The 15,641-nt window shown below is 40.0% G+C and overlaps 2 protein-coding genes across 2 annotated transcripts in view; one reads left to right on the forward strand and one right to left on the reverse strand.

Annotated features, from left to right (window-relative positions):
- Positions 1–9,403, reverse strand: part of EIF3H (eukaryotic translation initiation factor 3 subunit H) — a 74,675-nt gene extending 65,272 nt beyond the window's left edge. The window contains exons 1-2 of the mRNA XM_026689661.2: positions 9,278–9,403; positions 890–1,046 (exon numbers count right to left, since the gene is read on the reverse strand). Coding sequence (XP_026545446.1) covers positions 890–1,046; positions 9,278–9,394 — 274 coding nt within the window. The 5' untranslated portion in view covers positions 9,395–9,403. The remainder of the gene's footprint in view (positions 1–889; positions 1,047–9,277) is intronic.
- Positions 9,404–9,558: 155 nt separating this feature from the next.
- On the forward strand, positions 9,559–13,093 carry UTP23 (UTP23 small subunit processome component). The gene is made up of 3 exons (XM_026689654.2): positions 9,559–10,591; positions 12,024–12,198; positions 12,611–13,093. The coding sequence occupies exons 1-3, from the start codon at positions 10,215–10,217 to the stop codon at positions 12,989–12,991; spliced, it is 933 nt and encodes a 310-aa protein (XP_026545439.2). The 5' UTR covers positions 9,559–10,214; the 3' UTR covers positions 12,992–13,093.
- Positions 13,094–15,641: the final 2,548 nt, after the last annotated feature.

Below are 15,641 nucleotides of genomic sequence, written 5' to 3' on the forward strand. Positions count from 1 at the left end.
TGCCATTTCCTTGACAAAGCCTGCAGGGGTGCGTTCCTCCAGGGCTCCGTTCTCGCCAGCAAAAGCTTTTTTGCAAAGACAATCAGAGCCTACAGAGATACAATCTCCCTCTGGGCTCCGATCGTCTTTGCAAAAAGCCCTTGTTGCCAAAACAAGAGCCACATCAAAAAAAGCTGCTGCCAAGTCTCTACCCGGCTCTGTTTTTAGCACGGCTCCGTTTTTGGCTGGAAGGGCTTTTTGCAAAGATGACTGGAGCCCAGAGGGATGCAATCTCCCTCTAGGCTTCGGTAAGCTTTTGTACAAGGTGAAACCGTGGCAGAGAGGCTGGAGGGAGGGGAGACAGTTTATCAAGATCTTCAAAAGATAAGTGGATCCAGTCAGGCAGGATTTGGGGGGGGGGGGGGAGAAGCATGAGATATATGAGTTGGGGGAAGCCTTGGGTGGTCAGACTCACTAGCACACACACCCACGCTCTTCCCCATCCTGAGATACCTCATGACCCGTGCAGACAATTAGTGAATGCATGGGCGAAGGCAGGCATGTTCATTTAACGTGATGCACTCCAAGGAATCCTCCAGTTACAAATGTAATTGGCAGGCTCCATTCGTAACTCAAGGATTACCTGTAGAGAACGGATTAGCTAAAAATGGGCTCCAAGAATTCAGTCTGAACGCTACATTCTCGGAGTAGGGAATCACAATAATTATCTGTATATAACTGGACGTATCAGGTCAAAATCCTTTATTACGATCGATGACCAGATATATAGGTACAGTTCAGCGACAATATTACGGGGAGAAAGAAATGTGCCATTGGCCACGAGACCTGGCATTTACAAGGCAAGGAACTGTTTACTATTTTTGTACGCAGGTTATCTTAAACGATTTACCTTCATCAAAGTCAGCATCGTCTTCTGTATGCTGAGGGAATGGGAAGCAGTTGGTGATTTCAAGTCTGTCATCCACCACCAAGCCTAGTAACACACCCTGAACCACTTCATTGCCTTGGCCTTCTTCGTGATAATGCTTGATGATCTTCAGCACCACCTGAAATATACATGTGAAATTAGGACAATTTCATTTAAGATGGGAGGCCTAGCTCATCTAACAGTCTGTTTTCCAATAACTGTTTCAGAAAAAGCCAACAACACTTGTTTAGGTATGAATTGAACGTTATATTCTGTTCTGACCCAGCCTTCACAAGTAGTGATAAGACATTTATTCATGGGTAAAACAACCCCTTATCAAACAGGCCAGTAACAGTCTTTTATTCACATGGAAAAACAAAAAATCAAACGTAATTAGTGTTTAAAGACCACAGAAATGTTGCTATGGCATCAGATGAACTTATCTCTGCATATATGTATTGGAAAAAAATTGCTAGGGCTTTTCTGGGGAAGTAATGGTGGACTGAGGACAGCTCAGTGAAAAACAGAAATGATAACAACAGCGGCATGAAAAGCCAGCATGTAGATCAGTTCTTCAATAATTCCTCTCTGGACAAGGAGAGAATTTGAGATCTCCCACAAATGTTCGATACAGCTGCTTCTCATGAGGACATCACAAGATAGTTTTCTCTGTTGATTTAGAGCTCTAGAAGACAAAGGAATAACTGCCTTGCTCAAACCATGGATAGCGCCATTAAAAGGACACTAAGTTTTCACATATTTTCTAATCACTTTTGAAAATTGCTTGTTAACTGCCTTTTAGCGATTAGAAACTTTTGGCTGAACAGGTTTACAACATCAGGTGAGTTTTCTTCAATCCTTACTGAAGTTTTAACTACAAATATGTATGTATGTATGTACTGCATGTGTGTGTGTATAGGCAGGTAGACACACACACACATCTATCCATCTATCCACCTATGAATAACAGCAGAAGAGTCATTAAAACTCTGATTTTAGAAAGCTACAAATGAACTAAGGGGTACAGATAAATTTGAAATAAGATTTTGGAATTAATTATAAAGAATCTTTCCCATGGGAAAATGCTTTTGCTTTGAATTATTTAAAAAACAAGAAAAAGATTTTTAAAAATTGGGCACTAGAGGGAACTAAAGATTACAATTAAAGAAGAAGAAACCTTAAACTTGATTTAAAATTCTAGTACAAAGCAAAATAGTTTAACACTGGGCATATTAAAATATATTTTTCAATAATGAACCCAGAAGTTAATTTTAATATTGTATGCCTGTATAGATGGATTGTATTTAAAAGATATGATAGAAGAACATGTTCCACTTGACAAGGTCAAAACTATCATGGAAAAATATGTTACACTGGACATACAAAAGAAAGTGATTATCTTAGTAACTAGATAACAAGCCAAAAATTTCCTATATTGGCTTTACCACAGATGCCTGTTAAATTTTTGAAAAAATGTCATGAGAAAGTATTAAAAAAATGAAAACAAAGTTCAACGACGATATTTGAAGAAACTAAAAATTAGAAGTAAAAGGAAAAAAATATAAAATTAGCTTATTTGATCAAGGTCAAAATAGTTATATTTCTGGTAATTTTTGCTGATACCTGGATGGAAATGACAACATTTCATTGATTTGTTTATAAATAAGAGATGGGATATGGAAAGAAATTGGTATATTTTCAGAGAAGTTGATAAGTTATTAAAATTGTTTATATTTGTGATGAATAATTTATTCATATATTTCTTTTCTTTTTCTTTACTATCTTATTTGTTGTTTCTTTTCTATTGTTTTTGTATTCCTTTATTGCAGCTTCTCTTTATTTTTAATTATTTATTAGAATAAAAATATGTGTTACTGTTGTAATTATATTTAATAACATTATTATTAAAAAGGAAAAAAAAACTCTAACGTGGGAACTGGAAATAAATCTGCTGCTGCTAAACATTCCTACTCAAGAGCTAAGTGATGTCCAAAGCATTCTGTTTTCCATTTTTCATCCATTCAAAATAATCAAAGAGCATTCTTTATTCAAACAGCATCCATTCACCTGATGGCTTTTACAGGTTTCCCTTAGACTTTTCTTTCCGCAGTTTTTTTTTTAAATATTTATTTCCATTTCTGCAAACCTTCCCACACCCCTACCCTTAGTCTGCTGAAGTGCTATTTGGCAAACAACCATTCAAATTTGTCATTTTGTACATTTAGAGTAGTCAACCTGGTACAGTCCAATCAACATCATCCAGTGGATCTAGTAGATAAGAGATAGCAAATACTCCAGCACTTCCAAAATTGATATTAAGAGGAACTCTAGTATCAGTTCACCTACTAACATCTATGGGGAGAGATTTTGTTTTTTACACACAAACATGGTTTGGGGGAATGGTCTACATAGGTTAAAAAAATCAACATGTTATCTAAATGGAATTTAGGCTCAGAAAGACCCAAAATCAATCGGGATGAGAGAAGCATTTCAAAATAACCCAATCACAAAGTTTTTACTCCAGCAATTCAGAGACAAAGTTTCTGCTTGACTAATCATAAAAGAGAAGTTGTTTCATTAAGCAATCTCTCGTAGATTTTAATAGGCAAAGATGACATTTTTTTTAACTTTAAGATGAGAAAATGAGAAATGTCACCGTCGTAGTGCAAGAGTAATCCTTACAAAACTGTGAAGGCCCCTTACAGAAATGTTTCTGGAACCTGAGCCCTGGGAAATTAGTTCTTTGAGCTGCTACGAAAATAGGTATTCAGTATCATTATCTACACAGTCATTAAAATGAACAAGGTAATAGCAGCTTTGTCTGACCTGATGCCACCAGATGGAAGCCACCAGAGATTTCTGCAATCAATCACAGAATCACTTAGCTGGAAAGAGCTATCAGGTCTTCAAGCCCTATGCTCTCTACCCCACCTTCCCCCCCCCCCCAGCAGATATTCAGATTAACAACACACACATGACTTTCAGGCTCTGTCTGAAGGCATCCAGTGATGGAGAATTGTTCACCTTTCTAAGAAACCGGTTCCACCAATTATAGCTCTCACTTATAGTCCCAATCATTCCCAGCAACACGTTTAGTGGAAGGTTGAGTCAGAACAGTGGGATGAAGAACTTCCAGTTGAACTAGGAAATCTTTTTTGACTGCTTTTTTTTATTTGTTATTTTGAACCCAGCAGAATGTAGAATTCAGAATGTGTACTTCTTTTGCATTGCTGTTTAAAATATCTAACAAATATTTACCGTACTGGGATATTTCTCACTACTGGTTGAATATGCAATTATCCCACTCCACCATTTTAACCTTAAGAATGTGCCTTAAATTAAGCTGACAAATAGGCCATTGTCAGACAACTCTAGCCTATTTTCCACACATGGTGGTTCGGATAACTTGACAAGTTGTCAAAATTGATAACTTATCGGTAGCACTGAACTAACTACTAATAGTTTCACCATCAGATCAGAACTTCTTAGGACAAAACATGACATTCCTCTCTTGGAACAGAGACCTTCCATCATAAAGTAACTTTGCGTAAATCTGGAGGAAAAACAGTTTACAACAAAAAGTCTTTTTATCACAAAGGTGAGAGATGCATACAACCCACCTGAGCAACCTATAGTTTTCAGAATATCTATACAGGTAACCCTTGACTTACGACCACAATTGAGCCCCAAACCTCTGTTGAGCCCCAAACCTAAGTGAGACAGTTGTTAAGTGAATTTTGCCCCATTTTATGATCTTTCTTGCCACAGTTGTTAAATGAATCACTGCAGTTCTTAAGTTAGTAACATGGTTGTTAATTGAATCTGGCTTCCGCATTGACTTTGCTTGTTGCAGGACATTGCAACTGTCATTAATACATGCCAGTTGCCAAGCATCTGAAATTTTATCACATGACCAATTGGCTTTTTTTTTAGAAGAAACTGAGTTTCTTCAATTAGAAACAGTACTTTTAACTTATTGCTGAAAAATTCAGTAATAAGTTAAAAGTAGTGTTTCTCAACCTTGAGAACTTTAAGATGTATTGACTACAAATCCCAGAATTCCTCAGAAAGGCTTTAGGAATTTTGGCAGTTGAAGTTCATATATCTTAAACTTCCCAAGGTTGAAAAAGTCTGAGTTAAAGTATAATTGATATCCAAAACTGCCAAGATAGAGCAATTATATCACCCAAGAGACATAAGCATTAGTATTGATATCTCTTCGAGTCACCAAGCTTCTGATTTACCATCTAATGAAGATACGTGCAATATTTCAGGAATAACGAAGAATTAGAATTTCAGCCATCAGTAGCTGCAATCTCTTATACTCCTGAAATGCCAGATTCAGTATTCATGCCCATTAAAACATGACTCTCCAGGTTCCCAGGAGCTCCATATGTAACTATTTCAAAAAGTCAGCTAGTGAGATAAGTTTACCTTACCATTCTTCCACAAGCCATTTTTCAAATGGACTCTAGCTGAATTTCATTTTAAATTTAGAGATGAGAGCCTGAACACAGGAATAATAAATCTGATACACATATTTGATCTTTGGAAATTATTGGTCTGAAGGGGAATAAAAGCAAGTGACTGTATCTGAAGCATACACTTTATGAATCTTAAATGTGAGTATCCCATCTATTTTTCTTTAAACCTAACAGAAGCCTACATTTTGAAATAGTTGCCAAAATATTGTGTTACGATGAAGCAGCATGTCTTTTTAATTTGTATCTTCAACTCTCTTTCCTATATGGTCCTAAACCAGGATTCCCCAGTCTAGATGTCCTCTAAATCAGCAGACCCTAATCTTCTACTTCCATGGACTGGCAGCATCGTCGGGAGATGGTTTTACGCACAACCTAGATCCCACACATGTGCAAATGAAAATTCACACAAATGAAGATTCACCCACCACTTGCATAGCCCAGTTCACAATGGACCATGGACCAATACCTGTCCAGGACACAGGGATTGGGGATTTCTGTTCTAAATTTTAGATTCCCCACAACAAAAGGATTTCTCTTCTTTTATTAACTCAAGCAAATAAATATCACCATAAAGGCTGAAGAACACACATCTTAAGATTTATACATGTCCAACACAAAATCAGTATTTCAATGAAACATGAATATGCTGCAGTAATCCATTTAAAATATTTATAGGCTGCTTTTTAGAGTCAAATGCTATTGGCAGCTTGCAATATACGCAAAGCAATATTTTACAGTAATGCACCATAAAAGTACAGTTAAATAGACAAGTATGATGAGCTATAATAAAAGGTGATTAAGTTTAGAATCAAATCAATCATTATAACCTATAATCATCCCCCATACAATAATCCAAGATTCTCGTCCAATATAAGGCAAATGTAGACAAATGGGCCTTTACAGCCTGCTGAACTGCCTTCAATGTTATAGCAATGTGCATGCCAACTATGGCAGTTTGAACACTAATGAGCACAGCATCTTCATAGCACAATCCAGCCATCACTGATGTGATTTAAAATCTGTTCTCAGTATTTCTGGTTTTTTTTTTAGCACAATGATAGCTTGATGACTCTAAAAAGTGCTCAAGTCACTTGTGGGGAAATAATGTAGAAAACCATCTAGAGATCTCGCCCTGAAAGATTCTGTCTCTTATGTCCTGACCACTAAAACTGTTCATCATTGACAAGAGAGCATTACTTCATCAGTCTAATCAGTACAGGTAGGTCCTTGGCTTATGACTGGTTGTTTACCAACCATTCAAAGATACAATGGACCCTGAAAACATAATTTATGACACAGATTCGACATACTGATAACTGGGCCCCAATCTGCAATCACGTGGGCCTGGAAGCTAAATTATGTGAAGAACAGTCAAGGACTGGGTATGTCTTAGCTTAATGAAGAGAAGACTTTCCAAGGGCTGCCACAGGGAAAAGAACAATGATTTCTACTCCATAGAACCTGAAGTTAGGACAAGAAGCAATTGATGAAAACTTGTCAGAGGGAGACCCAAACTGCAAATAAAGAGGAATTTCTTGATAGTAAAAACCATCAAGCAACAGCTTAATGGAACAACTTTTTACAGTTTGCCTCCAGGTGTTGATGGCTGCTCCATCACTGGAGGTTTTCAAGAAAATATTGGACATCCATTTAAGCCATGGAGGTGAAGTGGTTAGAATGCAGTATTGCAAGCTAATTCTGCTGACTGCCAACAGTTCATCAGCTCATGTCTCATCAGCTGAAGGTTGACTCAGCCTTCTAAGGTCAGTAAAATGTATTTTGGGGGGCAATATGCTGACACTGTAAACTTCCTTGAGAGGGCTGTAAAGCACTGTGAAGTGGTATATAAGTCTAAGTGTTATTGTTATTTGCAGAGATGGTATAAGGACACCTGTCTTGGGCATGGGATTAGACTAGAAGACCTCCAAGGTCTCTTCTATAATTTTATAAATCTTTTGCCTGCCTTCATGAGAAGATATGTTTTATCCTAGTTTGCCGAGTAAACTATAACTGAGTTCACACATCACTTGCCACTGGCTGGGGAATTCTGGGAGTTGAAGTCCGCCCACCTTAAAGTCATCAACGGTTGAAAAATGCTGCTCTATGTTAAATGCCTATGGCGATTCTCAGTCATCCAGGTCATGGTTATCCCAAAGGTGCTTATTCAAGAGGAAACTGGACTTTCTTCTTTTTCTTTGAAGACGCTTCACTTCTCATCCAAAAAGCTTCTAAAGATAAACTTCCAGGTAGCCCCAACGACTCACTAAAAGAATGTGTTGTAGATTGGAGATAGATGATATCACATCTCTCCCCTTCTGTTGAGAGAAGGCTGTTCAATTTTGACATAGACGGACTCTTTGACTCCTCTTTCAAATTGGTGGTCCCCTCTGTCAAAAATGTGGACTTTGCTGTCTGCAAGGAGTCTAAATCCTTCCATTCCCCACCATCCAGTCAGGGCTGAAGAAGCTTCATGGGTGAGAAGCGAAATGCCTTCCAGAAAGTCGAGTTGCCTCTTGAAAAAGCACCTTTGGGACAACTATGACGTGGATGACTGAGAATCTCCATACATATCCTCATATACCCTCTCCTGAATTTTTAAATAAATGAAAGGTTATAATCAAACAAACACAGTTATTTACATTTCCTGATTGTAAGCTTTTGGAAGAAATGGAAATGGGCTTTTATAAAATCTGAAAGTTGTGGGATCTCAGCAATAATTTTCTGGGACACCTTTGGGACTGCTCTGTGTTGCGTAGACCAAGTTTAATAACCTACCGATCTTCTTCACACGGCATTCTACAACATTAAACAAGCACACTGCATTTATAGTCTTGGTGCAGTCGCTGAATTCTGCAGTTTAAGCAAGTGCTGGATTGTCACATAGATAGAATTCTTTATTGGCCAAGTGTGATTGGACACACAAGGAATTTATCTTTGGTGCGTATGCTCTCAGTATACATAAAAAAAAATAAAATACATTCATCAAGAATCATAAGATACAACATTTCATGATAGTCATAGGATACTAAATAAGCAATCTAGGAAACTAAATAAAACAATATAAATTGTAAAGATACAAACAACAAGGTTATAGTCATAAGTGGGAGGAGATAGGTCATAGGAAAGATGAGAAGAATAATAGTAATACAGTCTTAGTAAATAGTTTGATGGTGTTGTGGGAATTTATTGGCCAAGTGTGATTGGACACACAAGGAATTTGTCTTTGGTGCATATGCTCTCAAAGAAAAAATAAAATACATTAATCAAGAATCATAAGATACAACACTTAGTGATAGTCATAGGTTACTAATAAGCAATCAAATCATACTAGGGAACAAATAAAACAATATAAATGGTAGAGATACAAGCAACATGGTTATAGGAAGTGAGAAGAGACAGGTACTAGGAAGGATGAGAAGAATAATAGTAATAGTCTTAGTAAGTAGTTTGACAGCATTGTGGGAATTAGTTGTTTAGCAGAGTGATGGTATTCGGGGAAAACTGTCCTTGTGTCTAGTTGTTCTGGTGTGCAGTGCCCTGTAGCCTCGTTTCGAGGGCAGAAGTTGAAGCAATTTATGTCCAGGATGTGAGGGGTCTGTAGATATTTTCACAGCCCTCTTTTTTATTTCATCTCTCTCTCTCCCTCCCTCTTTCTCTTTCTCTCCCTCTCTCTCCCCCTCTCTCTCCCTCCCTCTCTTTCTCTCTCTCTTTCTCTCCCTCTCCCTTCCTCCCTCTCTCAAGGAACCATGTGTAAAGAAGGGCTCTTGCTGCCTATTCACCAGAGTTAAATGGGGCTACCGAAGCAGGATGCTGAAGCGGATGGCTGGAAAAAAAAAACAATCGAATAGCCCATCTCCATCCCTGCCAGGATTCCCCTTTCGCTCACCAGCCCGTCGATCTGTACTTGCTTCACCGCCGAGTCCCCCGGACCCGATTTGCCTTTGGCTTTCCCGCTAACGACTGCGGAAGGACCGGCTCCGCTTCCTTCCTTACGAGACGCCATGCCGAAAAGAAGCAGCGAGCACACCGTCCGGGAAGGGAAAAGGCGGGGGGAGGTTCGTTGCGCCGCACAGGATTGTCCGGGTAACGGACTGGAAACACGACCCCGGAACATAAGGTTCCGCTTGCAAAGAAGCCCAAAAGTCAGTTTAAACCGGCCTTTGGATTGGAGGGGCCGTGCTGATTTCTCAGTAAAAGACGCGATATGATCGGGCTGCGCCTCACAAATGGGTAATGTTATTCAATGCAGGATGCGAGAAAATCTTGCCTATGTGGGTCGCTAAGAGTGGAAAAATCCCTTAATGGCGCTCCAATCAATCGATTTGGATGGAGTACGACGTTTCCTTTACACGATTCCGGTAGTTCATTCGACCAGCAGTCCTCTGAGCCTTTTAAAAGTGATTATGAACTAAGGAAAAACTTCAAGCCCTTTAAATCACACACACAGCAAATTTGGTCCTTCTCCGTATATTGAGATTGCAAGTCCCCGAATTCTCTTCTAGCATGGCTATAATTATTTTATTCGTTTTGGAAGTGCACAAGATTTGCTTTTGCTGCAAGAAGGGAGGCATTCAGAAATGAATCTAACGGATATCACTGTTAGCTTTGCAATGTCAGAGCCAACTTAATAGCCCAGTTTTAGATAATGTATCTGCTCCCAATTGCCTGGGGCAATAACGTACAACAGAATGAATAATTGCCCTGCTTATATTACCAACAGAAAGCTACACTTTTTAAACATTTATTTTATTGAATAGGAACTGCATTGCTGATTTTTTAAATGAGCACTTTACAACTTTCTGCACCCAGCAGCTTCAATCCGAATGTCGGCAGCCTGGTTCTTGTTTTCAGAATTATTGCCCACGTGTTTCAGGCAGGAACACACTGCGCATGCGTCAGAGAGGTCTCTTCTTCCGTTAAACGAACCAACCAAACTTCCGGTGAAAGGAAGAGAGGTAGCTGCCTGCTTTCGTGAGGTGTTGTCGTGTCTTTACTCTCCTTCGGCTTCTGTTATGAAGGTCACCCGGCAAAAGCATGCCAAGAAGAACATGGGCTTCTACAAGCACAATTTTGGTTTCCGGGAACCTTTCCAGGTGCTGCTGGACGGCACCTTCTGCCAGGCTGCGCTGCGCAACAAGATCCAGATACGCGAGCAGTTGCCGGGTTACCTGGCCGGAGCCACGCAACTCTGCACGACGCGGTGAGGGGGGGGGAAGAGTTGAGGGGAGCGCGCCTCGATTGGCTGCGAGGGAGAACTGACAGGAGCGCGAGACGCGATGTCAAACCGCGCAGGCGCGCTCTGTTCCTTGGGTAGGTGGCCGGTCGGTAGGACCGCGCGAGCTCTCTTTCAAGCAGTGTGGCCTGGGATTGGCTGATGGGAGAGATCCGCGCGGCAGGGGCAGGACAGTAGTTGCCGGCCAACGGTTAATGACGTGGGGGGCCACTCGCAGAAGTCCCTGCGAGGTGGCGAAAGGATGGCGGGGGGAATCATGCGCTGATTCAGTGCCAGTCCCGTTTGGGGAGGCTCGTTTGGATTACAGATAGTCCTCAACTTAGATGTTAATAGCAAAGGTGCCTATGCTAAGGATAAGTGTCAAGCAAGCATGTGGAAGCAGTATCAGGATGCAAGTTGTGCAAACCAATGGGACTTGCTTCTTGACGCTACTTCCATCTTGTCTGTTTTGACACCTACCCATCCTCACCATCACATGGAAGTCTCTGCTCAATTATTTCTTACTGCCCCATCCTACATTGTGAGGCATATTGGGAGTGGGTGATACTTTGAATGTTTTTATTGCATATGCAGTATGCCTCCATTTAGAGGCTCAAGCTGATGTACAAACACTCCCTTGCTCCCATTTTCCTCAGAACAAAATGCTTTGTTCCTAACAATCCTGTGAGATATTTTGGGCTGAAAGAGGGTGATTGGCCCAAAGTCACCCAGTGATCAATGGATAGTATCCATTTTATGTTACTGTGCTACATACTATGTAACACTTTCATTTCATATCAATTACTTGACATCCACTGGCCTTGAGCAACTTGTAAATTCAAATAAAGTGTTCATTGGTACATGTTCTTTTTTTAAATATTTACATGCTACTCATCTTAAATCAAACTCTAGGAAGTTCACAATCCAAGAATAAAAAACATTTATAAACAATAAAAGAAACCAAAAGCAGATGAGATAGATAACAATGAAATCATATTTGATTTTTTTTTTCATTTCTTGATGTATTTCTGCCTTTCAGTGGATACATAAGGATTTAATTTCTTGGGAATATATTTAACTTCCTCAGTATATATTTTAAGAAATTCCATCCCATCTTAAGTATAAGAAATAGAGGTAGTCATTGCTTAATGATCACTTGTTCAGCAACTATTCAAAGTTACAATGATGTTGAACAAGATTTATGGCCAAGACTTGCCGTTGTGGCATCCCCACAATCATGCGTCATGATTTGGATGTTTACTTGGAATTAGTTGGATTCCACCTGAATTCCAAAAATATATTGGCATCTGCCATTTATGAGCAGATTTGTTTGTAGATGTAGACTTGTGGTGTAATTAGGCTTCTTAAAAATACAAAATAAAGTTTTGTGCTTCTTTTTCTTACTATATTTCTCTTTTAGATGTGTGTTAAAAGAATTGGAATGCTTGGGGAAACAGTTGTATGGTGCAAAACTAATTGCACAGAGATTTCAACTTCGCAACTGCTCTCATTTAAAAAATCCAGTGAGTGGTTCAGACTGCCTATTGTCCATGGTTGAGGATGGTAATCCACATCATTATTTTATAGCTACACAGGTAAATTTATTTCACCTGAACATATGTGAATAAAATGTCCTATCTATGACCTGCACTAAAAATATTCATTCATTTTCTTATACATAACCTTGAATAACTGTGTCATTAGACTTTTTTCAGATTTCAAGAAAAAAATCCTCTTGCAGTGAATTCACTACTTCCTAACTACTTATCTTTAATTGTTAAGATAATTTGCTGTCCTACTTGTGTTACCTTTACATACAGTGATAGCTAACTTTACAGCTGTTACACTTACAATATTAGGCTAATTATATATTTCAAAAAGTTTAATTACATAGGCTGAGGGAATATAATTAGAGTTTTTTATTGTTCTGTGAAGCGTATTGTGTAGTCTGCACTCACCTACATCTTGCAACAGACTCTTTGTTTTGTGTTTTACTTTAAAAAATAGGACCAGCACCTGGCCACAAAAATAAAGAAAAGGCCTGGAATCCCTCTGCTATTTATAATTCAGAATACAATGGTTCTGGACAAGCCTTCCGCCAAATCTTTGGATTCAGTACAGGCAATGCACATAAACCAGCTTATTCCGGAGCACCACAAACAGACCATTACATTTCTGAAAGAGAAAAAAGGTCTTGTGAAAACTTCAGAACCCAAAAGAAGAAAGCGGAAAAGGGCTGCTGGGCCAAATCCTCTCAGCTGTCTGAAGAAAAAGAGAAAATCTGAAGAATCCCAACAGTCTTCCACATCGAAGAAAAAGGGAAAACGGAAGCGCAGTAAAAGGAAATCAGACACTATGACTGTAGCTGTCCAAGATATGAAAGACTAACATTATTCGGAATAGTTGATGTGCATTTCTATTTTGCAGATTTTAGATATGTAGTTAATTCTGTTTGAAAAATAAATCATACTTTGTTTTAAAAAAAAAAAATATTTTTCATGCTGGTGCCATAAGTGGAAAGAACTCTTCACAATGTTTATGGCATCTCATTTCAAATAAATTGTGTACATCTTTTAAAATGGCAGTTGAAATATATATACCGTGTTTCTCCAACAATACGACCCCCCCAATAGGAAGACCCAGCATGTTTTCTAGGCATAAAATGAAATTAAGCCCCTCCCCCCAAATTTAGGCCTAGTTTAAAACATGCAAAATGGGGGAGGAGGTGGGGGGGAACTTGCCATTAGGAGTGCCCTGCGGGCAGCTTCGCCTCACCATCAGCCGCTCCTAACACCATGGTGGAGCACGGAGGGCTCCCTTACCCGGTCAGCAGGCGGGCGGGGTCAGCGTGGATGTCCGGCAGCGTTTCAGCCGCTTCTCAGGCCACCGGTGCTGGCGCCTCTCTCGCCAACGCCATCTCCAACAACAGTGTCTGAGTCGCTCCTGCCTTTCCCTCGTCCCCGTAACAACAGGAAAAAAAAACATTACCTGGGAGTGCCGCGCGCTGCGTTTTTGGTTTAATCCCGAGCGGCTGGGTGGGCGTGAGAAGAGCCAAGCGAGCGTCTCTGCTGCTGCTACCCTTGGTGCTCCAGCCTCGGGCTCTGCAAGTTTGCAAAAGTCCCGGTGCGCACCCGTTCCTGCATTCAAGCACCCAGGCCGAGCTGCAGCTGTCCCTCTCGCCAGCGCCGTCTCCAATAACAGCGGCAGCAGCGGCAAGAACCGTGGAAGCATTTCAGCTGCTTCTCGGGTGGGGGAGCCGCCTCCATAACTTCCACGGTTCTCTGCCGCTGTTATTGGAGACAGCGCTGGCGAGAGGGACAGCTGCAGCTCGGCCTGGGTGCTTGGAATGCAGGAACGGGCTGCGCACCGGGACTTTTGCAAACTTGCAGAGCCCGAGGCTGGAGCACCAAGGGTAGCAGCAGCAGAGACGCTCGCTCGGCTCTTCTCACACCCACCCAGCCGCTCGGGATTAAACCAAAACGCAGCGCACGGCGCTCCCAGGTACCTCAAAATCTTTTTTTTTTCTTGTTACTGGGATGGGGGAAAAGTGGGAGCGACTCAGACGCTGTTGTTGGAGGCAGTGCTGGTGCGTGCGGGGGGGGGGGAGAAATTAATTCACCCCCGAAAAGATGACCTAGCCGTTTTTTCAGGGATAAAAAAAAAAAATAAGGCCCGGCCTTATTTTGTGAGAAACACGGTATAAGAATGAACTTTATATAAAGAGGCTATAAGGTTAAGATGTTTGGTACTTTTCAAAACAGAAGGCATTGTGAGGATGGCAAAATAATCCTTATTCAAAGATGCCACCCAAGTTAAATTAAGGATAGGGACATGCTACTAAGTGCAATCAGAATAAGACAGGATTGCAAGAGTTCAGGGATAAGAAAAAGCATTCTAGCCAGCTCTTTTTCTATACCTACCTACACACACACATTTCAGGAGAACCTTATAAATGTGCTTGCTTCAGTTACAGTGGAGTTTCATGTCTGATAGGTTTTAACTTGTATTAATTCTTGGTGTGGATATCCGTGTGTGTGTGTGTGTGTGTGTTTGAAAGACAGTGCAGAGCTCATTACAATGTAACATTCAGTGATCCTAAGTTAATGAAGTCAGTCTAAGCAAATGCATATTTGAAAAAGATCCTAACTAGAACCATAATGGTTATCTACTAATTTAGGATTCCTACCATGTAAAAGAGCTGGAAAAACTGCAGAAAAAGAACTGAAGAGTTCATTGTTGACAATTTAGAATCAAGCCAGCTTTAATTAAATTAGGCTAGTGATTTAATGATAGGTCACTGTTCTCCAGATGTTTTAGAACTCAGCTTCCGTTAGTTCCAGCCAGCATGGTCAATGACAAGGGAATATGGAAAGCTTGGTCTAATGTATTTGACCAAATACCAAATTCTTGACATTTGAATCATCTGGAACCTGTCAGGTTCCTGCTCTAGGTTATACAGTAAATATAGAAAATCTACATGGCTTTGTTAAAATGCCAGGTTTTTGAGATGTAAAAAATATCAGTCCAAGAAAAATAACTTTTCTTGGCCCGATTTTTTTCTACCTTTAATAAAATGTATCAGCTGTACAATCCAATTGAAAAACAAACTGAAAATGTTTACTGGGGAAAAAATAAGAGTAATGTGGCTGCATAAATGTTCACATTCTCTTTTGAGGGACTGATCGAGCCCATTCAGCTGTTCTAGTAGGATTTTTCTGACATTTACTCAGTTGCCTCTTATAGCAAAAGCCATGGTCAACAAAGAGCTTTTACAAAGCATCAAAGGGATCTCTCACTATTGGGAGATATCAGGATAAGGGTACCAAAAAAAAGAATCCCAAGGCATTGGATATACCATGGAATACAGTAAAGACAGTCATCAACAAGTGGGGAAAAAAATACGGCAACAGTGACATTACTAAGAACTGGATGTCCCTCCAAAATTGATGAAAAAAATACCCAGCAAACTGGTCCAAGAGCCTACCAAAAAATGCTACAGAAACATTAAAGGAGCTGCTGGAAGTTCTGGCAAGTACTG

The sequence above is a fragment of the Notechis scutatus genome, chromosome 3 (genome assembly GCF_049901735.1).
Source record: "Notechis scutatus isolate UNSWTSFEM ecotype Mainland chromosome 3, rNotScu1.2, whole genome shotgun sequence".
Lineage (NCBI taxonomy): Eukaryota > Metazoa > Chordata > Lepidosauria > Squamata > Elapidae > Notechis > Notechis scutatus.